The sequence below is a fragment of the Haliaeetus albicilla genome, chromosome 31, assembly GCF_947461875.1.
Source record: "Haliaeetus albicilla chromosome 31, bHalAlb1.1, whole genome shotgun sequence".
NCBI classification, from domain to species: Eukaryota; Metazoa; Chordata; class Aves; order Accipitriformes; family Accipitridae; genus Haliaeetus; species Haliaeetus albicilla.
This window is the reverse complement of record NC_091513.1, coordinates 885,239-910,101: the sequence shown is the minus strand read 5'-3', so window position 1 is coordinate 910,101 and position 24,863 is coordinate 885,239. Positions and strand designations below refer to the sequence as shown.

The 24,863-nt window shown below is 52.0% G+C and overlaps 1 protein-coding gene across 1 annotated transcript; it reads left to right on the top strand.

Annotated features, from left to right (window-relative positions):
• Positions 1–675: 675 nt before the first annotated feature.
• Positions 676–21,461, top strand: LOC138683116 (olfactory receptor 14A16-like). Its single transcript, XM_069774642.1, has 5 exons — positions 676–1,015; positions 4,032–4,946; positions 17,781–17,914; positions 19,678–19,801; positions 21,184–21,461. Exons 1-5 carry the CDS (start codon positions 766–768, stop codon positions 21,459–21,461), a joined length of 1,701 nt encoding a protein of 566 aa, XP_069630743.1. The 5' UTR covers positions 676–765.
• Positions 21,462–24,863: the final 3,402 nt, after the last annotated feature.

Here is a 24,863-nt window from a genome sequence, read left to right as displayed (position 1 = left end):
AGGTATCCTGTTTTTGTACAAAGGGAAAGGGGAGAAAAAGAAAAGTGCATGTACTACCTCTTCTTTGGTGGAAACCCTGGGTTTAACTGTTCATCTTGCTTACGTATATAGGGTTGGAGCCTCAGCGTTCACCCCAGCTCTCCCCTCTACCATTTGCAGATGTATTTTCCACAACCTCATTGTCGGAAACGCAGGGATGGAGAGAGAGACCTGATGGTTTGGGTTTTTTTTTTTCAATTTCTCCCACTGGAGAATGGGAAAGAGAGAGGGTGAACTCTCCCTGTGTTACAGGGCTCCAAGCGTTCTGATGACTAATTCTGTGAGCTGCCCAGAACATAATGACTTTGTCTGCTCTAATTTTCAGATTGCCAAAGGAAATTCCCAAGAGCCTCCAAGAGGATGCCTCCAGATGCTGCCCTGTCTCTATGAACTGCTCCATTTGAGTTTGCAGGTACCTGCACACACCTTTGACCACCTCTGACACCTCAGATGTAACCAGACATTTGCACCTCACTCCCAGCATCCCTCTCCATTGATGAGCAAGGGAGCTGAGATGAGGAGCTCACATGCAGGTGCTTATTCGGTGCACGCCTGAACTGAGGCAAGAGGAATCCCACCTCCTGAGGGTTTGTGGCAGGCATGGGAGGGAGCTGAGTCCCCTTCCAGCACCCAGGATGAGATGCCTCCATTGACTCAGCTGAATCCCTTTGCTCAGAGGGGTAAAGGAGCTCCCTGCCTGTCACTGTCTGGGTGTCCTGTGTAAGGATGGATCAAGGAAAGGTGATTCTCCTGTCCAAATCTTTTCCTCATAGGAGAAATAACAGTGCTGTGAATAAGTGTCTCTCCCCAGCAGAGAGACGGAACACCAGTGATTGCTTCAGCCTGTTTCCCAGCAGGTTCCCCTGGAGCCCCAGGGACACCTGGAGGGAGCCCAGAGGGGGCAGAGAAAGGGCTGCCTTGGGCTGGTCCTCTGCTGCTGAGCTGGGCTGGGCTCCTGGGCTGGAGGGAGCTCATGGCAAGCAGGCAGCACTGCAGAGACACAGCTCTGCCCAGGAGCAGCTCCTCTGCAAAGCGCAGCAGGGCTGAGGGCACTGCCAGCAGGCACCGAGGGGAGAGGAGTGATGCAGAGAGAGTTTAAAGGCGGCCGGGGGTGAGAGGATGCAGAGAGCTGACTCAAAGAGAATTCTTCACAGCCCTCTGCACAGTAAGTCTCTGGCTGCAGGGAAAAGCTGTGTGTTGGGGCAGGGACTCTGCCGCCGGTCAGGGTAAGGACTCAGCCTGCCTGGGGACCTGTAACAGCAGAGTGGGGAGAAGCTGTGGGTGGAAGGAGCAACCCTTGGTGGGACAGGGCAGGGCAGGGTCCTGCTGCTGCCAAGAAGATGCTGTGTGGGTCAGGGATGCTCAGAGCTCCCAGTCACCCCCGGAATATTTCAAACAGGATGTTTCAAAGAGAAGAACAAGGCAGGGATTAGTATAAAGATAAGGAGCTTTCCTGAGTCTGTCTTCTCAGTTTCCAATTCCAGAGGGAGAGAGAGGGAGGAGAGAAAAGGAGAAGTGGAAGAGGAGCTCTTAAGTTTCAACAAGTCCCTGAGACTCCTGAGCTGCAACTTTGAGTGATCAGTAGGTCTGCCAAGAGCTTCCTAAAATGCCTTCAGCCACTCCCCTGCCTATGGACAGCACCAGAATCACCTGCTGGACCTCTCAGGGTTGTTCTGATCTGCCCTTTTCCAGCTGCAAAAAGGAGCATGCGCCTGGCTGATAGCATATGTCCATACATTTCATGTGATTTGTTCAAACTTTTATGTTTTTAATACTTTGTACCTTCTATGAAAACTGGTTTGCTGCTAGGTGACTGTGCAAGTGAGATTTGATATATGATATATATTAACACTATGGTTAAAACAATGGACAAAGGGTAACCGGGGAGATAATTACCAAGTCTAGTCAAGTGATTAACTAGTAATTATTCATATGTTTTGCAGTTCTTTGCTCTTATGAAGAGATGTTCCTGTACACTAGATGAGAACAATGCTGAGAGTGACCACATGTGATTGAAACTGCTTTAAGCTTCAAGATGAAAGAACAAGGACAAGAATAAAGACTTCAAGGACAGCCAGCAAGAACTTCAAATGGGTCGGTGGTCGCAAAAGCAGCCCTTCGACTCGAATCCTTCATTGCGCGTGATCGGATGTAGGCAGTACTAAGATAATCAGTTGCAATTATTTTTATGTATATGTATACTAATCTGATTAATATACAATTAGTTATTCTATATAACCTGTTAGTGCTAAAGCTGTGGTATGCACACTAGGTGGAACTATCCCCCGTGTATCCAGCACTGCAATAAAGATTGCCTGCTTTCTAAAACTCCAAAATGAGTCTTAGTTTCTTCGACCGGCTTTTCAGTATCATGGCCAGTGCCCTGCAAACAGGCAGGTTTCTGTAGGGCCAGGGGGAGTGCACAGAGATTGGGATGGGATCTGTGAGTGCTGACAGGGAAAAGAAATGGCGCAGGGAAACACCTCCCAGGAGGAAAATCTCCAGCCAGCAAGAATATGATCAGGAATGAGAGGAAACAAAACCAAGAAATGTTGTGGGAGGGAGAATTCAGAAATCTCTGTATGATCCCCTCCAGCGCAGACCCCTTCCTCTGAGCAACCCCCCTTGCCTCCTCTCCCTCCCAGCAAAGCCTCTGCCCTTCAGAACTGGGGGGTCCAAAGCATGAACCATGTCCTCAGCAGCCAGAGCTCCAGCAGAGCCGTGGGTGCAGCTCTCCAGCCACGTGCCCATTTCCCTCTGCAGAGCTCAGGGCTGAGAGCATCTACCTGGCACTGTTGGTGTCTGGGAGGAGGTCTGAATAGCTGAGTAAGCAGAACTTTCCTGAGTGCCCGGCTGCCTCTCTGCTTGCCTTTCTCAGCCAGACCCTCACTGCATTTTCCCATGATTCTCCGGTTGTCTGTGTTGTTTTTAGTGTTATTTCATTCTTGCTGTCAGGCTGTCCGGGAATGGGAGTTTCAGCTGCAGAGTCACACTCTGACCTTGTGGGTCCTCCTATGCAGGTGTGTCCATGGAAATGAGGTGTCCCAGCTTTCACCTGTGGGGCTGTGGGCAATGCAGTCTGTGGGGCTGGGGAATGAGCTGGTTTTCCCTGAATTAGATGTAATCATTAGGACATTGGCTATCTCTTTGGGGCGGCTTTCCAAGCTGTGAGCTGTCCTTAAGCATGGAAATCATTCACATAGCAGCTTTCTGTTATCTGAAAGCCCACAAAGCCAGGTGCAGAGATGTTATCTATGACTGAGGAAATGCTTTTGGAGTGATGAAATGATCCATGTATGTCCTTGGCTAGAAACAGGGTGTTGAGACCTTGAGAAAGGGTGAGGCATTGAGTGGTCTGCAGTGGGTCCCTCTGCTCTCAGCAGCATCTGGTGGCTTTTATTGGTACCATGGGAGTGTGATGACACTCCATCTGAGAAAACTACAAGCATGGGGCAGCTGGGAACAAGCCCAACCAGTTCCATTCACTCCTCTCTAAGCCACAGTGAATCCCTTTGCCTCTCGTGTCTCACAGCTGGTCACTCTGAGTGCAGTAGAAATGATCACGATTTCTGATTTCAGAGAACACTCACAAGGCAGGATGGGGGAAGTAGGTAAAAAACCCCAACCCCCCTAAATCTCCTTTCTGCACCCACATTCTTTAACACTGGGAGTGCAGATGCTGACAAGCCCTCCTGTGTTAGAAGTGATTTTACCTGATGTGTTCTGAATATCAAACTCAGCCTCCCTGCCACGTTCCCATCTGCCCACTGCAGTGGGGCTGGGTCGACTCCTCAAGAGACAATGGGCAGAGGCCCTGCTCCAGCACACAGAGCCACAGAAAATGAAGTGGAAGACCAGAGGCAGAATGAAATTTCCTCCTGAGGAAGGGAAAAGGGTGCGTGTGTGGCAGGGGGAGGGTGTATGAGACATATCTTTGTTTTTACTCAGAGATGTTTCTGGTAACTTCTCACTGCCTTTTCCTCCTTGGACAGTCCCCCGTGTCCAGAGGAAGCATATGGCCAACTGCAGTTCCATGACTGAGTTCCTCCTCCTGGCATTTGCAGACACCCGGGAGCTGCATCTCTTGCACTTCTGGCTCTTCCTGGGCATCTACCTGGCTGCCCTCCTGGGAAACGGCCTCATCATCACCGCCATAGCCTGTGACCACCGGCTCTGTGCTCCCCTGTACTTCTTCCTCCTCAACCTCTCCCTCTTCGATCTGGGTGCCATCTCCACCACTGTCGCCAAAGCCATGGCCAATTCCCTCTGGAACAACAGGGCCATTTCCCACCCAGGATATGCTGCTCAGATCATTCTGTTTATATTTTTGATGTCAGCAGAATCTTATCTCCTCACTGTCATGGCCTATGACCACTATGTTGCCATCTGCAAACCCCTGCACTATGGGACCCTCCTGGGCAGCAGAGCTTGTGTCCACATGGCAGCAGCTGCCTGGGGCAGTGGGTTTCTCCATGCTGTGCTACACACTTCCAGTACATTTTCACTACCCCTCTGCCAAGGCAATGCTGTGGACCAGTTCTTCTGTGAAATCCCCCACATCCTCAAGCTCGCCTGCTTGGACTCCTTCTTCAGGGAAGTTGGGGTACTTGTGGTTAGTGTCCTTGTGCACTTCTATTGTTTTGTTTTCATTGTGCTGTCCTATAGGCAGATCGTCAGGGCTGTGCTGAGGATCCCCTCTGAGCAGGGACAGCACAAAGCCTTTTCCACGTGCCTCCCTCACCTGGCTGTGGTCTCCTTGTTTGTAATCACTGGTGTTTTTGCCTACCTGAAGCCCCCTTCCATATCCTCCCCATCCCTGGACCTGCTGCTGGCAGTTCTGTACTCAGTGGTGCCTCCGGCAGTGAACCCCCTCATCTACAGCATGAGGAACCATGAGATCAAGAATGGTATTAGGAAACTGATTTCATGGACTCCTGTTTAGCACCAAGAAACATCCCATCTCTCCACAAATGACTGCCAGGGTATTCCACACCAGTCCTGATTTTCTTGTTGTTTTTGTTGTTCTCTTTATTGTTACTGTAATTGTTATTCTTCATTTATAATGTTCCTACAGTAATGTTTGGAGTCCTTTTACTTCTACAGAGGTATGAACCCCCTCTTTCTTACCTGGAGCCTCTCTAAAGGTGTCTAATGCTTGTTGAGAGCTGAACACACTACAACATCTGTGTAATAAAATGAGATCTCTTCTGTGCTGCGCGTGAACACTGGGCTTGTCTTCCAATGCCGGAGTCAGGAGTTGCTCAGGGTTCTGCATGACTGCAGGAGCAAACCCTCTCAGTCACCTTGTGACCATGTAGAGATCAAGGATTGGGTTTAGGGCTCACCCATCAGTGTCTAGTGACTGTGGAGGCCATGGCTGGTCACTGAGTGACATACCCAAGGCTGTCACATGTCAGATGGGGCAGACGTCATTCTCAAGGGGAAACTGGAGCTGCCTGGCGATCCCCCAGGCTCTCCAGGGACAGAGCGTGCCCGAGGTGGGCAGTGAATGGAGCCCCACAAAGTGAGAGAGCACCCAAGGTGGAGTCACTGAAGGTAAAGTGCCAAATTGGTGTATCCACAGGGAAACAAGGACTCTGCAATCCCAGAGGAGGCAGCAGGGACCCCGCAGCATGGGTGAAGGAGTCTGGAGAGTGATCAGCGTCACCCCCATTCAGTGGAGGCCCACTCATCTCTAGTGTTGATGCAGAGGAAGGCTGTGGGTCACTCAGAATTGCTCTGTCAGGGCTTGCAGGCACTTGTACGTGTCTCGGACCACCCCGGCACTGCAAATGCAGCAGGCCACACAAAAGTGTGAGTAACTAACTGCCACCCTCCATCCCCACTGGTTAGAGAAGGAGCTCAGACCGGGTACTCGCATGCAGGAGCTTCTTTTGTGCACATCTGCACTGCAGCAAGAGGGTGGGTCTGTGGGGTGCGTGGTGGAGCTGAATACCCATCCCCTCCGAGGGTTTCTAACCAGAGGCTGGATATCTGCGCTGGCTCGGCAGAGTCACTGCCCTACAGAAGGGGAAGTGGACCTCTTGCTGTCACTGCCTAGGGACAGAAATGGGGTTTCACAGAGGGGGAAATCTCCATCTCTTTTAGACACCTGCTCTCCGTGAAATCATGCTCTTGGAATTAGCTGCCCTCCACTCTTTGGAGAGGGAATTCAAGGACGCAGTGAGAAGAATGGTTTCAGAGCCATTTTTCATCTAGAACCCCTTGCCCAGCCCTATGCAGTCATGGCACCCATGGTATCTAAGGGCAGGTCTGCAATCTGCTTGTTTTTTCTTGTTGCTGTCTCTGTCATACTTGCGATCCTACAGAAATGTTTGGATCCATCCCAGCTGTGCTAATGGTGAAACCTGCTGTGTGTGACCTAGAAGCATTCTGTAAATGCTTACAACACTATCACAGCTGGCTCCCCAATGCTATGTCTTTAAAAAGGGGTGACTTACCACCACAGAAACCTTCAGTGCAGGTCCTGCAGACCGGGCTATAACTCAAAAGAGCATGAAAGGACATTGTCATTCAGCTGCACCCTAAAAGATCCTCTGGCTTTCGTTTGGTTCCCTACTGACCTGGAGGATGAGCTCAGCACCCCAGTGTGATCTGCTGGGGACCCACGTCTGGATCCAGGGCTCAGGTGTCAGTGCCTAGCGCAAAGAGAGTTGGAGAGTTGTCTCATGCTTACCTGCCTTGGGCTGCCATACGTGCTATGGGCTAATGGCCAACACTCATCCTTCCTGGAGGTGAATTGGGAGAGCTCAGGGGACCTGAAGGGACAATGTGTGCCCAGGAGTGAGTGGGGAGCTTCACAAAAAGAGGCACCACCCGAGGCGTACTCATAAAAGGGAAAACAATAGATCCAAGTGTGAGAAGGTAATGGAGGGCTCTGCAATCCCAAGAGAGGCAGCAGGGACCCAGCAGGCACAGGGAGGGAGGCTGGAGAGTGATTCATGCACCCTCAGGAAAAAAAGCTTGGCCTGGATCTAGTGTAGCACCCAAACACCTCTCGTGCTTCTGGATTAAATAAGAAAGAGAAATCCATTTCTGTACGTGCAAGTTCAGGGCTGGCTGGTCTATGGCTGGAGCAGCAGGAGCTGATGGAGGGGTCCCAGGGTCCCCAGGATCAGGGTTTTTGCACTGTCCTGGTGAGCGGGGCTGGCAGTGGGAATGGGGGGAAGGCAAAGGCTGTCTTGGTGAGGACTTTCCTGGATACAAGGGAGTCATTGGCCTCCATTTCCTCATGCCATTGCTGGCCTGCAGTTTGGGGCTGGCAGGAGGGCTGACATGCCCTCCTCCCTGATGCCCCTGCTCCCCATCTTCCTGGGACTGCTGTTCCCTTCAAAGGAGCTCAGGCTTTGGTGGGAGATCCCAGAGCTCTGAAGCTCCCTGTAGTGGGTACCAGGGAGAGCTGGGAATGGGGCTGAGTTTGTCTGAAAAATGGAGACGAGCATCGAGCTCTTCAGTATGACTGGGGAGTGTGGGCTAACGGTATTGTACTCATGATGCAGAGCCAGCACTTGCTGGAGAGAAACCAAGTGTGGAAGGTGCAGAAGAAAAGCTCGGTCTGATCCCTTGTTCCCTGGACGCAAGGAGAAGCTGCTGTGGGACACTTGTCACAGGGCAGCCCCTCACATCACTCATCTCCAGTGCTGGCTGTGGGGGGGTACATGGCCAGCTCCATCCTCTGGCACGTCTCCATATCCTGGCTGAGGAAAAAAGGCCAGCCCAGTATGGCCTGTCTTCTGGACCAGACCCCAAGAGGTCCCAGAAGATGGCTGTGTCCTATGCCTGTGTGAAATGCAGCTGGAGTTAGCAGGGACTGGGTGCTCAGGTCCCACAGTTTCTGCTAGGAGGGCTTGGGAAACTAGGAAGCCTCAGGCAGAGGAAAAAGGTGCCGAATACCTCAGGTCTGTACATGCCCTTGTGAGACAAGGGGAGTCAAAAGAATCTCAGTAGACATAATAAAGAGGGGGTGAAAGATGTTGTTTAGTGCTTACATTGTTGAAATTAGCTGAGGTAGAGACAGTCCTTGATAAGAAGAGCTGGTCCCAAGAACCAGCCAATGAGGTAAAGACAGTCCTTGATAAGAAGCAGGAGCAGGCCTCAAGAGCCAGCTAAGGCTGGTCTTGCGGCTTGGGTGAATATCAAGAAATCACTGAGCCTGCGCAAGGAAAAAGGTTACTAGCGGTGATGAAGAGGAGTCATCTATCTTCATCTCTGTGACCACCAGACGACCACCATAAAGAGGCCCTGCACAGGCACAGTTGGGAGGAGACTATGGAAATGACCTCTCGGAGCTAATTTTAATATGAAGCGGGGATAGGTCATGCATATGTATAGGCGTATTGTGAATATGTAATACCTGACTGTATAAACTTGAGGTGAACTGCCGAGTCAGGCGCACACGACTTTGGTGGGACTACCCCCCGTGCCGCCCAGTGCTGAATGAACATACCTACTTTACAATCTCACTGATTGTGGAGTCTGTTTTCCACACGTCAAGAGAGGCATGGTTTCCCCCACGGGCACCGGTAGTGAGGCCAGGTCTACCCTGCCCACGAGGTTAGGGGGGCCTGGTCTACCCCATCATTGCAAGTAGGGAGGCCAGGTCTACCCAGCCTGTGCGGCTAGGGAGGTCAAGTCTCCCCCGCCCGCGCGGTTAGGGAGGCCTGGTCTACCCCATCGGTGCTAGTCATGTGGCCTGGTCTACACAGGCGGCGCAATCAGGGAGACCTGGTCTCCCCCACCCGCTCGGCTAGGGAGGCTAGGTCTACCCCAACCGCGCTGTTAGGAAGGCCTGGTCTACCCCATTGGCGCCTGTCGGGAGGCCTGGTCTACCCCACCCGCCTAGTTCTGTTGGCCAGGTCTACCTCACCTGTGCGATTAGGGAGGCCAGATCTACCCCGTCTTTGCTGGTAGAAAGGACTGGTCTACGCCGCCCGCGTGGGTAGGTAGGCAAGGTCTACCCTGCCCACTTTGGTAGGGAGACCAAGTCTACCCCACCCATGCAGGTAGGGAGTCCAGGTGTGCACCGCCCACTCGGTTAGGGAGGCCAGGTCTACCCCACTCACGCAGGTAGGAAGGCCTGGTCTACCACACCCATGGTGGTAGGGAGACCAGGTCTACCCTGCCCGTGCGGTTAGGGAGGCCAGGTCTACCCCAACGGTGCAGCAGTGAGGGCAGGTCTACCCCAGCTGCTTGGGTATGTAGGCCACATCTACCCTACCCGCTTGGGTAGTGAGGCCTGGTCTACTCCTCCGGAGCCGTTCGGAGGCCAGGTCTACCCCCACCATGTGGTTCTATCCAACCCGCGTGTGTAGGGAGGCCGGGTCTACACAACCCACGTGTGTAGGCAGGCCAGGTCTACCCCACCCGCGTGATTAGGGAGACCACATCTACCCTGCCCGCGCGGTTAAGGACGCCAGGTCTACCCCGCCCACGCGGTTAGGGAGGCCTGGTCTACCCCACCAGTGCAGCAGGGAGGCCAGGTCTGCCCCACTGGCGCCAGTACAGAGGTCTGGTCTGCCGTGCCTGGCCAGCTAGGTTGGCAACATGTACCCCGCCCTTGCCGGTAGGGAGGCCAGGTTTACCCCAACGACGCAGTTAAGAAGGCCTGGTCTACCCTGGAACGGAGGCCAGGTCTACCCCACCCATGCAGTTAGGGAGGCCATGTCTACCCCACCAGCGCCGTTAGAGAGGCCAGGTATACCCCCCTGCGGGGTTAGGGAGCCCAGGTCTACCCCGCCTGCTCGGTTAGGGTGGCCAGGTCTACTTCGCCATCACCGGTAGGGAGGAGAGGTTTACTCTACCCGCGCGGTTAGGTATGCCTGGTCTACCCCGCCCGCGTGGGTAGGGAGGCCAGATCTACCCTACCGGTGCAGTAGGGAGGCCACGTCTACCCCGTTCAAACGGTTAGGGAAGCCTGGTCTATTCCACCGGCGCCATTATGGAGGCCAGGTTTACCCTGCCCACCTGGTAAGGGAAGCCAGGTCTACCCTGCCCGCACGGTTAGTGAGGCCTGGTCTACCCCGCCCGATCGGCTAGGCAGGCCAGGTTTACACCCGCCCATGCGGTTAGGAAGACCTGGACTACCCCACCAGTGCCGTTAGGGAGGCCAGGTCTACCATGCCTGCATTGTTAGGGAGGAGGTCTAACCCACCAGCTCCAGTCAGGAGGCCAGGTCTACCCCACCTGCATGGTTAGGGAGGCCAGCTCTACCCCGCCCACTTGGCTAGGGAGGCCAGGTCTACCCTGACCTTGCCGGCTGGGAGGTCAGCTCTACCCCGCCTGCGCGGCTAGGGAGGCCTGGTCTACCCCACCCCCATGTGTAGGGAGGACAGGTCTACCCTGGTTGCGTGGGTAGAGAGGCCAGGTCTACCCCACTTGCGCCGTTCGGGAGGCCTGGTCTACCTGGCCCGTGCGGGCAGGGAGGCCAAGTCTACCTGGCCCACATGGATAGGGAGGCCAGTTCTACTCCACTGTCACCAGTTGGGAGGCCAGGTCTACCCCACCCACTCAGCTAGGGAGGCCAGGTCTAGCCCGACCTTGCCCATAAGGAGGCCACCTCTACCCCCCTCACAGGGTTGGGGATGCCTGGTCTACCCCACCTACATGGGTATGGAGGCCTGGTCTACCCGGCCTGCATGGATAGGGTGGCCAGGTATACCCCACCTACGCTGGTCGGGAGGCCAGGTCTACCCTGCCCTCGCGGTTAGGGAGGTCAGTTCTATCCCTACCTTGCCGGTAGGGAGGCCAGCTCTACCCCAGCCGCGCAGTTAGGGAGGCCTAGTCTACCCCACCCACGTGGGCAGGGAGACAGGTCTCCATTCATGTCCCTCTACTCTCAACCCCCGACAATTCTTTCTCCCTTGTCCTCTACACACCTAATGATGCTATGAAGAAAACACATGCCACTGATGTCCACTGCCTGGCTGGATTGCAGGCTTACCTCACCCAGGGACTTTCTCAGGGGTACCTTGTGTTCCTGGAGATTGGCACAAGGTCCTGCACAGTCACCTCAGGCAGCAAACTCCTCTCTTGCAAGCCTGGCATGGCCCTGGCCTGTTTTTCTCAGGCGTTGGGAACTGCAGGGCTTGTTGTCTTTCTGAGTATCTCATTTCATCATTACACTGACACCTGCAATCCTTCCCAGCAAGTTTTTTGCTCTGAAGAAAGGCCTTTGCATACGTGGGGCATCGGGGTGCTTAGTTCCAGTTTCCCGCATGAGGGAAGTCTTTGGTGAGTGGCTGCAAACCAAATGTGCATGCATGCCCTCACAGCAAGGGACACAGGCAGGAGGATCTGGAGCCCCTGATTCCATCACAGAGCTTCTGAGGGAACCACTGTGGCGACATGGTGGGTCAGGTTGCACAATTTTGGGTACTGTGATGGATAGAGACAGGTCGTTTAGGAGGCACTGGGGGATGGTTGGGAAAGGTGGGAGAATGAGGCTGGGGCATGGCCTCTGTAAAGGATGGGGCAACTTGAATGTGTATGGTGGGGTAGACAACAGGTTGTTCAAGCATTATTGGCTTAGGAACAGATGATGCACCACTGATGGTGACATGAAGGTGGGAGTTAGAACCACTCAGTCAGGGTGAGGAAATCGACAAAGTCTTCTGTAGGTAACCTGAGAAAGTCTCCAGATCAGCAAACCTTGCCCTCACTGGACGGGCAAAGTGACTGGGTGCAAACAGCCCCATTGGGTCCTGGAGAGTCTCAGGGTCAACTTCTTATCACAGCAGCCAGGTGGGCCAGGAGGCTGAGTCAGGGCTGCTCAGGGACATTAAAGTGTCAGCCTTGGCTGCAGTGACCGTGAAGTTGTTGCGTCATGGTTCTGAAGGGAACTGAAGCCAGAGAGTAGCAGAGCTCAGGTTTGGGATCCCAGAGAAGCAGACCTTGGCCTGCTCAGGGCTCTGGTGGTAGTGGGAGATCCCATGGGAAGGCAGCTCTGAAAGGTAAAAGTCTAAGCTCGCTGAGAGGCCTTTAAGGAAATCTTCCTCAAGCACAGGAAGGATCTGTCCTGATACTCAGGAAAACAACCCTTCATCTCCAGAATCCAGCTGGGCTCAACAGGAACGTCAACGCCGAGCTCCAGTGCCAAAGGCAGCACACAGGAGGTGGAAGCAGGGGCAGGCTACAACGGAGGAGTTCAGAAATGTTGTCTGGGGAAACAGGGATTGTATTAGGAGACTCAAAGCTCCCCCAAAGTTCAAGCTAGCAAGGGATGTCAAGGGCAACAAGGTGAGCCACTACTGCTTCCTTAAGAGTTGAAAACCAACGAAAAGTAAATTGGGCCACTACTGGATTTAGAAAGAGTAAATGCAGGTAGGTCTGACGTACACTATGACTTCTTTTCTGCTGTCTTCCCCTGCAAGGTCTCCCACGTCTCTGTTGCCCTCAGGCAGGACTCAGAGAGGAGGAGAACAGCCAGCAGTGGATGAGGACCAAGTCAGGGGCTACTTGACCAGACTCACCTCTTTAGATGGCCAGCATCCAAGGGTGCTGAGAGCGCCAGCCAACACCATTGTAAAGACATTCTGCATCATCTTGGAATGGTGATGGAGACTGGGGGAGGTCCCAGACGACTTGCAAAGAACAAGAGATGCATGCATCTTCCAACAAGTCCCAGAGGACGAGCTGGGGAACTAAAGGCTGTTTCACCTCACTTTGGTGAGCGTGTGTCACAGCCCTTGCCCTTCTGAATCCCATTTCTGGGAACCTGAAAGGGAGAGTGACTTGAATTCGCAAGGGTAGGTCATGCCTGGCCATCCTAGCATCTTTCTGTGATGAACAGGACTGCTTTTCTAGATGAGAGGAGAGCAGTGTCTATCATTTCCCTGGATTTCAGCAAGGCTTCAACACCATACCCCCTTTATATGCTTGTGCATTGTATCCAATTAAAGGCATTACAGTCTGGATGGCTGGTTGGATGGTGGGGTTTGGAGGGTTGAGGTGAACGAGTGCTTCTCTGCCTGCAGACCAGTGACACCTGGAGAACTGTAAGTGTTCATCCTAGGATCTGTCCTGGTTAATGTCTATACCAATGCCCTGGAGGAACGGACGGAGTGCACTCCTGTCAGGTTTGCAGATGCCACTACAGCATGGAAGAGCCAGTCAAGTTGCTGGAGGGCACTACTGCAATCCAGAAGGATCTAGAGAGGCTGGAGTGTTGTGGTTAATCATAGTAGGCAGCTCAGCCCCACAGAGCCACTTGCTTACTTGACGCCAGTGGGATGGGGGAGAGAATCAGAAGGGTAAAAGTGAAGAAAACTCGTGGGTTGACATAAGGACAGTTTAATAGGTAAAGCAAAGCTGTGCATGAGCGCCAAGCAAAATAAGGAATTCATTCACTCCTTCCCATCGGCAGGCAGATGTTCAGCCATCTCGAGGAAAGCAGGGCTCCATCAGGCGTAACGGTTACTTAGGAAGGCAAACACCATAACTCTTAATGTCCCCCCTTCCTCTTTCTTTCTCCAGTTTTATTGCTGAGCGTGACATCTAACGGACTGGAATATCCCTTTGGTTAGCTGGGGTCAGCTGTCCCAGCTGTGTCCCCTGCCAAATTCTTGTGCACCCCCAGCCACCTCGCTGGTGGGTTGGTGTGAGAAGCAGAAAAGGCCTCGATGGTGTGCAAGCACTGCTCAGCAGTAACTAACTCATCCCTGTGTTATCAGCACTGTTTTGGTCACAAATCCAAAACACACAGCCCCATATGAGCTGCTATGAAGAAAATTAACTCCATCCCAGCCAAAAACCAGGACAAGATCCCCCTCTTATTCCATTCTGCTTACTGCATGCTCAGGTCTCACAGTATCCAATACAGCCTCAGTAACCATCACCCCCCTTCACAGCGTCTCATTTAAACACAGATATCATTCCCTTATTCTGTGGACCACCCCTGCAAAATGGGCACAAAGTGTCCTTTGAGTTCATTCAGTCCATGGCCTGGGTTCTGTCTGTTATGGTGCTCACTCGGGACAGTGTTGGTCTGCTTGCTGATCCTGACCCGTGAGCTCACAGAAAGCCCATCACCTGTCCCAAGGCAGAGATCCATGCATTCCCACTGCTCTCTCTATCATAAAGGGCATCTCCCCCTCCTTGCCTTACAAGCCTGCCCATCCCTGGCCGCACTCCTGCTGTGTGCTATCTCACACTGTCTCTGCTCTCCACATGAGACTGTCGCTCACTGTAACCACACACAGACGTCTAATTCCTCCTCTTTGTTCAGCACGCTGCGCACATCAGTGCACTGACACTTCAGAGAGGTGCCTGGTAGCGCTGATTTCCCTGAAGGATACCATAGGACCACAAAACTACAGTAGAGGTTTGAAGGGACAGGACTGGACCCACTATTGACCCCTGCAGTGCACCACTGGTGACTGGCCTCCAGCGAGACCTCGTGCCACTGGTCACCATCCTGTGGGCCTGGCCATTCAGCCAGTTTTCAATCCCCCTCACTCTCTGCTCATCCAGCCTCTCCTTCAGCAGCTTCTTTGTCAGGATTTTATGGGAGACAGTGTCGAATGCCTTAGTCATCTACCAAGGCAGCCATTTCATTGGAGAAGTTTATCCGAAGTTTGTCAAATAAGCATGGCATTTCCTTTCATCGGCTGTGCTCTGGGCCTCTGTGGTGTGTTGGTTGGGGTCTGGCACTTGGAGGGCCATGATGTTATGCCATTGTGTAGCCCATAAAGATTTGGCCACCTCAAAAACAGGGAGGATAGGAGGGAAGTGCTACCAATTCTGGACATTGCTTGGTAGCAAAGAAATAATAGTGGGCTCTATCCAACTTCTCCAACCTCTATCGCTCTCAGCTCTGTTTAGTTATGAAATGCAGATGTCAAATGTTTTAAAATAAACTTGTCCTGAGAACACTTTCACCATTCAACGTGTTCATAGGTAATGCATTTCAGAAATGACTGTATAAATCTAGATTTATGTAGAGGGAGAGAAAGGGTGATCGGCTTGCTGTTCCATGTCAAAGGCCAATAGAGAAATCAATCCTGAGGATTTATAGAAAACCCTCAAAACTCTGAAAATGAAGACTTCTTACACACTTATTACCCTCAGCACTTTTCTGCATATGTTTCAATGTGTACCTATCATCTCCATTGAAGGGTTCATGCAGTTGCCCACACAGGAGTGGCCACTGCCTCCAGGATACCCTGAGGGAGAAGAAGACCTCATGCAGGACCGAGAAATGTGCAGCAGGACCAATGGCAGAACTTCTGGAGCATGAGCTGTTGGACAGGCAGGGTGTGTCAAAGCCTCTTGGCTGAGACAAGTGTTTTCTCTCCCTTGACTAGAAAGGGAAGCCTGGGCAGTTGCACCCAAGGTGTCTAGTGTTAGAGGCGATCACTCTTATGCCTGCCTTCACCTACAATAGAGTCACCTATAATTTTCCAAGCAGCAAATGAAAAATCAGTCATCTAGATGATGCAGAGTCTGCCTGAAAACGTTCCTGTAACCCAGATATGTTGGGGTTAGTGCAGATTTGGCTATTTAAAAGGGAGCATTTCATTCCCTTTGTCTCTTTGCTCCCCTCTGTGAATCAAGGCAGCTCGTGACTTCAGTGTGTGACACACTGTGTGCAGAAGAGCGAATATGGAGAAACAAACAAAGTCCAGGACAGAAAATGTTTTGGGAGGTCGTGGGTTCTGTGACTAAACACAAACTGTGTTTTCTGTTGGCCTAAGGTTATCCTCTCTAGGAAGCAGGTTTCAATGGAGGTAATGTGGACTTAACACCTCGCTGAAAAATGTCTTTTATTTTTAATTGAACTCTGCCTTCCTTGGTTTTCATATGTAGGCAATTGAGAAACACCCTTCTGTGTCTGTGTGCCACTCATTCTCCAAGTAACACAGGTGGGAATTGGTGCCCATGGGCTGAAACACACAGCTACAGACTTCAGTGGAGGTAGCTCAGATTGGAATAGGGCTGCTCCAAGTCCCATGTGGCTGATGAGAGACGTGGTAGGTTGGGGGTAGGGATGAAGACTGACCATAGGTTGTGGAACATAAAGGCTCTGGATTTTCATATCTATTCACACTGAATTAGGAGACGCACAGGATCAATATCAATTAGAGATTGCTGATATCAATTCATGTGTAAGCAGAGAAATAAGGTGGAGAAAAAGAAACCCTTTCTTGTTGTTTAGTGTTCATATCATTTCACTTTGATTACACTCCTGAAACTGCTCTTATTAACCACATCAGAATTGAAGGCTTAAAAGAAAACTATGGAAAGCGACTTGACTTGTGAGGGTGTTTTGCATGTTAATGAGCCCTCTGGTGCTGACTTCCTGAACTGCAGATCCTGAAAGACCTAAGAAGCCCCTACAGAAGTAAAAGTCAGTAGCAAGCCTCCAAGTTTCCAAGAGTGTTAGTGGGCCCCAGTGAGGGCCATCCCTGAAAAGGCCATGGAGGGAATGACCAGAAAAGGGACGATCCCTGGGAGCTGGTGAAGTAGGAAGTCAGAGGCATGGCTTAGAGGTGGAAAACCAAGCGTGGAATGTAGCTGGGAAAACCCTTGATGTGTTTCACCAAACAGGACAGTCAAGCGCTGACCCCCATCCTCTGGGAAAGGGGATCTGTTACCTCCTACGATGCTTGGGGCTCTTCCAAGGAGCAGTGAGATGTGGGGGTGTGTAATGCTGAGTGCAGGACAGGATCCACAGCGGGTGGGTGAGGAGGCAACAATGCTCTGGGGCTGTAAGAACCTGGTGTCTTCTCATGGGCCTCAGCAGAAGAGACAGCAGCCAGGGTGGAGAACATAAGGATCTCAATTGTGTTGGCTGGTGGTAGTCTCACCTGCTGCAATGTTCTCAGTCATCCCCATTGCAGGCTGTCCTACACTGTCCTATGCCTCTGATGGTTTCCCAGCAGACTTTACCTATGTCCCCATTTCCCCGCTGCACTCGCACGGTGACATCTCCCAAGCCATACTGATGCCCTTCTGGCCTTACTGGCTGTTGATTCAAACAGAAAGCTGTGGTCAAGCAAGGATTGGTCAAGGCCTGTGAATTGCCCACAACTTGTCTGCCTTCTTCCAATCCTCTCATCATGCTCTTCTCGCACCCAAAGTATCACAGCCCCACACTTGCTTGAATCTTCTATTTCTCTCTGTATGCCAGCCCTGAAATACCTGTTGTCATTCTGCCACCTCAAAATCAAAACTTAACTTATTTCACTTCAGCAGGATGCCCCGCTACCCCTTCCACTACTTCAAGTCTGCTATCATAGATGCAGAATACTGTGTTGCATATATTTATTTTCTGGAAGATGAATGACTTGGTTTTCATTCTCTTTTTTTTTTTTTAATAGATACTGATAGTCCTGGGGAAATCACACTAATGCGTACTGAAGGATTCTTGCTATGGTCAGAGCTGTATGTATGGGGGCACATATCAATCAGACCTGCACCTGATGTGAATTACTTCTGTGGGCAGGGAGAAGCTGAGAGCTTCCCCTCATTTGAAAACATGAAGGAGAAGGAAGGACAGCATCTTTCAGGATGGAAGGGACCTCAGGAGGTTTCTGGAAAAAACCTGCTGCTCAAAGCAGGGCTAGACCAGATTACTCAGGGCTTTAGCCAAAGACGCCTTGGTCGCTTTCTGGGATAGAGCCCACACAAACTCCCTGGGAAACAGCTCCCAGCATGTGGCTGTGGTTGGAAATGTATTTCTCTATATGTGCACTAACCCCCTTGTTTCAGCCCATTGCCTCTAGTCCTTGTGTCGTGTGCCATGGACATGAGCCTGACTCAGTCTTCCTGGGAACACTGCAATGCTGATACATGTTTCGCCCAAGATCTTCCTTTCTCCGGGCTGGACAAGGCCAGCTCCCTCAGCCTCTCCTCACAGGTAAAGTGTTCCTGCCTCGGACCATTATGGGGGCCCTTTGCTAAACTGGCTCCAGCTTGCCAACAGCTTTCCTATATTGGGATCTGAAATCTGGACACAGTTTTCTGTATAATCCCTTCCCTCAGTCACCTGGCCGTGCTCCTGTTAGTAGAGCCCAGGGTCCTCCTGTCCTTCCTTGCTTCCAAGGCACACGGCTCTGTCCTGTCCATCTCGCTGTCCACCAACACCTTTCCAAAATGCCTCCTTCCAGCCAGGCAGCCCCCCGCCTGTGCCATTGCCAGGGTTAGTCCCCTGCAGGGACAGAAACTGGCGTCTGTCCTTGTGGGATTTCCTGACTTTCATGCCAATGCATACTCTCCTCTTCCTTGAAGCCTTTCCCTGAGCACAGGGGCCTGGAGACCATTTCAGGAAAGACTCAGGCACAGCAGGCATTCATTCCTTCAGCCCCAGCTGTGCCTGCTGTTATTAAATCACCTTCCCTTTCAGCAGCAACCCTTGTTCAGCCTTGGTCTATTCACAAGTGACCAAAGCTCTTCTGTTTGCTTTTGACTTCCTTTGCCACCAGCATCTCCAAGTGAGTTTTTCTTTTCCTACACTCATGCCTCCACAACAAATGCAATATATAGAAATTCCTGCTTTGTAACTGTCCTTGCTGACACCTCCTGGCAGCTGCTTTGTGGCACCTCTCCTTGTGCTGGCCCAGCCCCACTGCCCAAATGTGGTCTTACAACCCCACTCTGCAGGCACAGCATGGGAGAGGGTAGAGTCAGGGGTGGGAAAGTTCCCCCCATCATGATCCCTGTGATGGCCTTCAGATCACAGTTCCCCAACGACCCTCCTACTTTTGTAGCTTCCCCAGCACCTGACCACTGTCCTGCTGAAGCCTTGTCCCCTGTGAGGCTTTGCAGACAGCTCTGCTCCAGGGTCTGCCAGTGTCTGGGGAAGGAGTGAGGCTGGGCAGGGCTGTCCATTCCCCAAAACCAGCCCTTGGCCCAGCAGGAAGATGGAGATGACCTTACAGCAAGAGTTCCCCCATGCACAAACACACACACACACACACACACACACACATACACACACAGCTCTCTCTGGCACAGAATCACAGAACCACTGAGGCTGGAAAGCAGACAGCTTCCACCTTCTCTGTGCTTCCTCTTCGTGCTTGATTTTTGTCAGGAGCTCCTTTCTCACCCACACCAGCCTCCTGCAATGTTGCTTGACTTCCTGCATGTCCTGGTGTACTGTTGTGGAGCTTGAAGAGGAGATCCTTGACCATCAAACAGCTCTCCCCTCTTCTCTGCAGGACCATATCCCATGGGATACTATCAAGGATGTCTCTTGGCACACCAAAGCCTGCTCTCCCGAAGTCCTGCTCTTTGCTTTGTTGCCTTCTCTCAGGAACTTCAACTCTACTTTCTCACCCCTGACTATTACACCCCGACCAGCTCTTCCTTGTTCCAAGGATGACATCCAGCAGGACATTCCCCCTCACTGGCTCCTCACTCACCCTTGTTGGGAAGACATTGTCAATGGACTCCAAACACCTCCTGGATGGCTTTTGCCTTGCTGTGTGTCCCCTTCAGCAAATGTTGGGATAGTTTAGGCCTGCCATGAGGACCGGGGCCTGCAAACAGGAGGCTTCTTCCAGTTGTCTGAAGAAGGCCTCATCTACTTCCTCATCAAGGGCACCATAGAAGACATGCACCCACCACAGGGTTGCCCATGACCCTTCAGCTCTCATCTGACTCATTGTCCATTCCCAGGCAGAGCTCCGCCTGTTTCTGCCGCTCTCTGCCATAAAAGGCAACTTTGCCTCTGGGTCCAGACCTATGGCCTTACCCCTACCAGACCCCCAGGACCCCACAGTTTCTCCAGGAGAGGGGATTTGTAGGGGCCTGCAAGTCCTCATGCTGTTATCTTGTGGGAGACACCCCAATCAAGATGAGCCAGCTGCACGCAAACATGAAAAGCTGACCAAATGGTTCTTCAGTCCATGGGGACCTTGAGAAACTCTGCGGTTCAGCAAATGGAAATCACTTGGAGTTTTACAAGGGGAAGTGGCCAGTCCTGCATAGGTGGGTGTCAGGGGGTTGTGGGGACAATAACCCCATACATCAGGAGAGGCTGGGGCCTGACCGACTGAGAGGTGACCCTGAGGAGAAGGGCCTGGGCACTACGAGGGATGCCCTATGAGCCAGTCGAGTATGGACACTGTGAACAAGGCCAGTTACATGCGGGGCTGCGTTAGGAGGAGCGTGGGCTACCCAGACAACCTGAGTTGTCATGCCCCTCAACTCAGCCCTGGTGTGACCCACACACATGGGTGCATCCCAGGGTGATGCTCCCTGTTTTGGAGAAGTAGGGAGGAACCACGAAGTGTGGAGTGGAGTTCGGCCAAGGTGGGGTTTGGGTCCCAGTGCACATGGCCTGTGTGGAGTGGCTGAGGGACCTGGAGTTCTTTGGCCCAGTGGTGTGGAGGCACCAGATGGTGTAGGAGTAGCATAAGCGTGCTTCCAGGGTGGTTTCAGAGATGGTGGAGGCTTTCTTTGTAGTAAGAGGCAGCATGAGAAAGAACTAGTGCCACAAAGGGAAGCTGAGGAGGCCCAGACTGAACACAAAGAAATGTCCCTCAAAGGGCAGTGCTGTGGTGTAAGAAGTCACCCAGAGGGAGACTGGATCAGCCCAAGGCTTTGTGTTTCAAGGAACAGACCGTGAAGGTGGAGAGACATCAGTGAAGATACAGAAATGCTGGGCTGAGAGCTAGGTGGGAAATCAAGATGGGTGTCTGCCGCCTGAAGGGAAAGAGGTGCAGGCTTTGGGCAGTGTAGGGCAGGCTGCAATAGAGATGGCCAAGGTCTCTGGCAAGGCTGAAAGGTCCAAAGTCTTTGTTCACTTGTCTATGGCAGTTGCCTCTGCCACCAAGGCCTACCAGGAAAAAGTATTTTGAGGCTCTGAACTGGGTGATTTGGGAGTGACAATGCTGAAAAGCTTTTTGATGTCACAAAGTTGGATTTAATCTTAGAAGAGACTGAGTCCCTACTTACCCATTGCTGTAGGGCAGGAGTGACTCCTGCAGAGCCCACAGCAGAGCCCCCCCCCGCTCCCTGGGGCACCCTCAGCCAGCACCAACCACAGCCCATGAAAGGGACCCGCCACAGGTCTTCCTGAAACAGGAGAGGCAATATCAGTGGGATTTCTATGAGAAATGCATCAGGTTTTGCTTAGAGAAGTCTCTTCAAACTTGTCACTGTCTTTTGCCTCTTGGACAGTCCCTCAGGCCCAGGAGGAAGTTGATTTCCAGCTGCAGCTCTATCACTCAGTTCCTCCTTCTGGCATTTGCCAATATGCGGGAGCTGCGGCTCTTGCAATTCTGGCCCTTCCTGGGCATCCACCTGGCTGCCCTCCTGGGAAATGGCCTCATCATCATGCCATTGCATGTGACCACCACCTCCACACACCCATGTACTTCTTCCTCCTCAACCTCTCTGTTCTTGACCTGGGCTCCAACTTCACCACTCTCCCCGAAGCCATGGCCAATTCCCTCTAGGACATCAAGGCCATCTCCTACTTGGGATGTGCTGCCCAGGTCTTTCTGTTAGTCTTTTTGATCTCAGCAGAGTGTTTTCTTCTCACTGTCATGGCCTATGACCGCTACGTTGCCATCTGCAAACCCCTGTGCTATGGGACCCTCCTGGGCAGCAGAGCTTGTGTCCACATGGCAGCAGCTGCCTGGGGCAGTGGGTTTCTCAGTGCTGTGCTGCACACTGCCAATACATTTTCACTACCCCTCTACCAAGACAATGCTGTGGACCAGTTCTTCTGTGAAATCCCCCAGATCCTCAAGCTCTGCTGCTCAGACGCCTACCTCAGGGAATTTCAGCTTCTCATGTTTAGTGCTTTCATCTTTTTGAGGGTGTTTTGTTTTCATTGTGCTGTCCTGTGTGCAGATCTTCAGGGCAGTGCTGAGGATCCCCTCTGAGCAGGGATGGCACAAAGCATTTTCCACATGACTCCCTCACTTGGCCATGGCCTCCCTGTTTATAAGCACTGCCATATTTGCCTCCCTGAAGCCCCCCTCCATCTCCTCCCCATCCCTGGACCTGCTGGTGGCAGTTCTGTACTCAGTGGTGCCTCCAGTTGTGAACCCCCTCATCTACAGCATGAGGAATCAGAACCTCAGGGATGCAGCGTGGACACTTACAACTGAAAGTTTTCCAGAAGCTGCAGAGTGTCCATCCTCTTCAGCATATGACTCAGAATGTACCTCATTGCAGGTCCAGCCTTTATTAGTTGCTGTTGTTGTCGTCATTGTTGTTGGGTGAGGTTTTTTCTTTTCTTACTTTTTTTATTTGTGATAATGTTGTCCACAAAGAAATGTGGACACTCCACTTCTCCTTCGTTATCTACCTCACTAGTGTGGCCCAGCGACTGTGTGAACAGGGAGCTATACTCTTTCTTTAATTAAACAGAAGAAATGTACTCGCAGTGAGTTACCTGTCTGACACCCAGGCAACTAAAACCAAACCAAATGTTCTTCCCCATAAGTTCCCTAACAGGTTAGAGGGCAAATGAAGGACCTAAAACCTTCCGTGGAGAAAGGACGATGGGGCCATCATGGAATCCCCCACACCTATGGAATGGGGAATGTTCCCAGCCCTTAGACAAATCTCTTCCTCCTCTCTCTCATGACCCGCACGGTGTTTGTGCTTGGGAAAAAACCTCATCGTCATGTGCACAGTGGCACAGCAGCATCTGCACACCCCCATGGGCTTCTTCTTGGGGTATTGGTCTTCCCTGGAGAACTTCTACAGATCCACCACGCTGCCCCAGCTGATGGCCAGCTTCATGACCGGGGACAGCAGCATCTCTGCTCATCATGGTGTTAGTGTTGTTTCCTGCAGCTTTTGCACGTACAGAGTGCTTACTGCTGGTGACTACATCCTACGATCAGTACTGGGCTGTGTGCCACCCCCTGCTCTCTACAAGACTCAGGAACTGCCAGGTCTGTCTCCTTTGCTAGGGGGATTTCTGCCAGCTACATTAATCATTTCAATTGCGTCCCAGATACAGATCTGCGGCTCCAGTGGAGTGGACCACTTCTTCTGTGATTTCACCCCATTGCTGGAGCTTTCACACACTGGCACTGTGACACTCATGCTCTTTGCTGTCATGACCTGCTTTTCAGATCCCATCCTCCCCTTCCTGTTCACATGGTCATCCTGTGTGCATCAGAGCTGCCACCCTGAGGAACTTCTCCCATCTGGCGCGGGCAGGCAGAAAGACTTCTCCACCTGCTCCTCCGACCTCACTAGTGCCACCGTTTTCTATGACACCCTCATCCATGACTGTGTGATGCCCAGAAGAGCTCTCCTGAGAGAGTTTGGCAAAGTCCCTTATCTACACCATCCTCACATCCCTGTTCACTCCTCTCATCTACACCATCCTCACATCCCTGTTCACTCCTCTCATCTACAGCCTGTGGCCTAGAAAGGTTGGGGGAGGGGGACACTGAGAAAAATGCTCGGGGAAGCTGTGAGCTGCACGGAGAGCCCATGGGAGTTGTGGGTCTGCAGGAAGAGATTGCTTCTGGTTCTCTTTTGAACCAGCCCAGAGGACCTGCACTGGCATGTGCGGTGTCCTGGGCACTCCCCTGCAAGTGTGGGATATGAAGATGGGTTTTCGTGTGTGACACAGCAGAGAGGTGCTGGTGGAGCTGGCTGGTGTCATCATGAGGCCTCTCTCAAATATCTTGGAAGGGCCAGAGAGACCAGGGAGGTTCCAAGATCCTCAGAAAAGGCAAATCTCAAACCCATCTTCAAGAAGGGCAAGAAGGAGGATGGGGAGTGTTATAGGTTGGCCACCTTCACCTCAGTCCCTGGCAAGGTGACAGGGAAAATGCTCTTGCAGCCATCTCCATCGCTTGAAGGAGAAGAAAAGGATTGCTGAACCCAAGTGGGAGGGGAAAGAAGGGCATGCTGTGTACCTGGACTTTTGCAAGTCCTTGGATGTGGTTTCCCGTAGTCTCCTTAGAGCGGATTGTTGATATCTGGACTGAAGACGTAGACGATGCAGTGCATGGGAATTTGGCTGGACAATCAGGATCAAATTCCATCAGTGGTACATACACCTCTGAGGAGCCAGATCCTGGCATCATCCCTCTGTGATCAGCAAACTTTCATAAAAGATCATTAAAAGCTGGAAATTAAGACTTTTTCTGCTATTACATAGGTTTCCTTTTCTGCAGAGGCTTCAACATTTTTCTAAAACTTACATTCTGGTCTTGACTCAGTTGCCCTCACAGAAGTGGCCATGGCATCCAAGCTGCTCTGTGGTAACTGAAGCAGCCATGTGGGAAAAGCGATGCAGGAATCCTTCGGATGTATGAGTAGGTTTGCAGGCAGGGAACCTCTGGGGTGGTGCAGGGCATCACCTTCCTCCAGTGCTGCTGGGTAGGCTGTGAAGAGGCCTCTCAAGCACAGCAGACAGTATGTCCCCTTGGATGGTGGCTGTGAGGTCCCTTCTGACTGGTCAGCAGCAGCAGCAGGGAGAGAGATACTCTGAGGTCATGAAGGTCATCAGGAAGCCGCCCTCAACAAGATGACACATTTGGGGAGGTCAGGAGCAGCCTGGGCAAAAGAAAAGGGAGATCTGGGGGAGGGAAGAGGGCTTTGACCAACAGACATGGAAGGTTTTGAAGAGGTAAAATGGGTTAAGGGGACGTTGCTGTGAAAACACAGACTGTGAAAACATTCCTCTTAAGCCCTTACACTATCTCCAACTAGTAACCTTAAGCCCCAACCCAACCCCTACATACTTCTCCTCCCCCTCACAATAATCCACTGTTACTAACCTAGCTGAGCTTAGGCTATCCCTAACCTCACAGCTTAAATCTAAGCCAAATCCCAAACCCATAACCCCTTACCCTTACACTTACCCGGTTGCTCAGCCT

Bases quoted from the DNA above. Each gene is read 5' to 3' on its own strand.
- LOC138683116 (XM_069774642.1), top strand. From the start codon at position 766: ATGGATCAAGGAAAGGTGATTCTCCTGTCCAAATCTTTTCCTCATAGG. The intron at 4,947-17,780 runs GTATTAGGAAAC...CATTGCCTCTAG, and splicing joins GAACCATGAGATCAAGAATG to TCCTTGTGTCGTGTGCCATG. The intron at 19,802-21,183 runs GTAGGGGCCTGC...CCTCTTGGACAG, and splicing joins TTCTCCAGGAGAGGGGATTT to TCCCTCAGGCCCAGGAGGAA.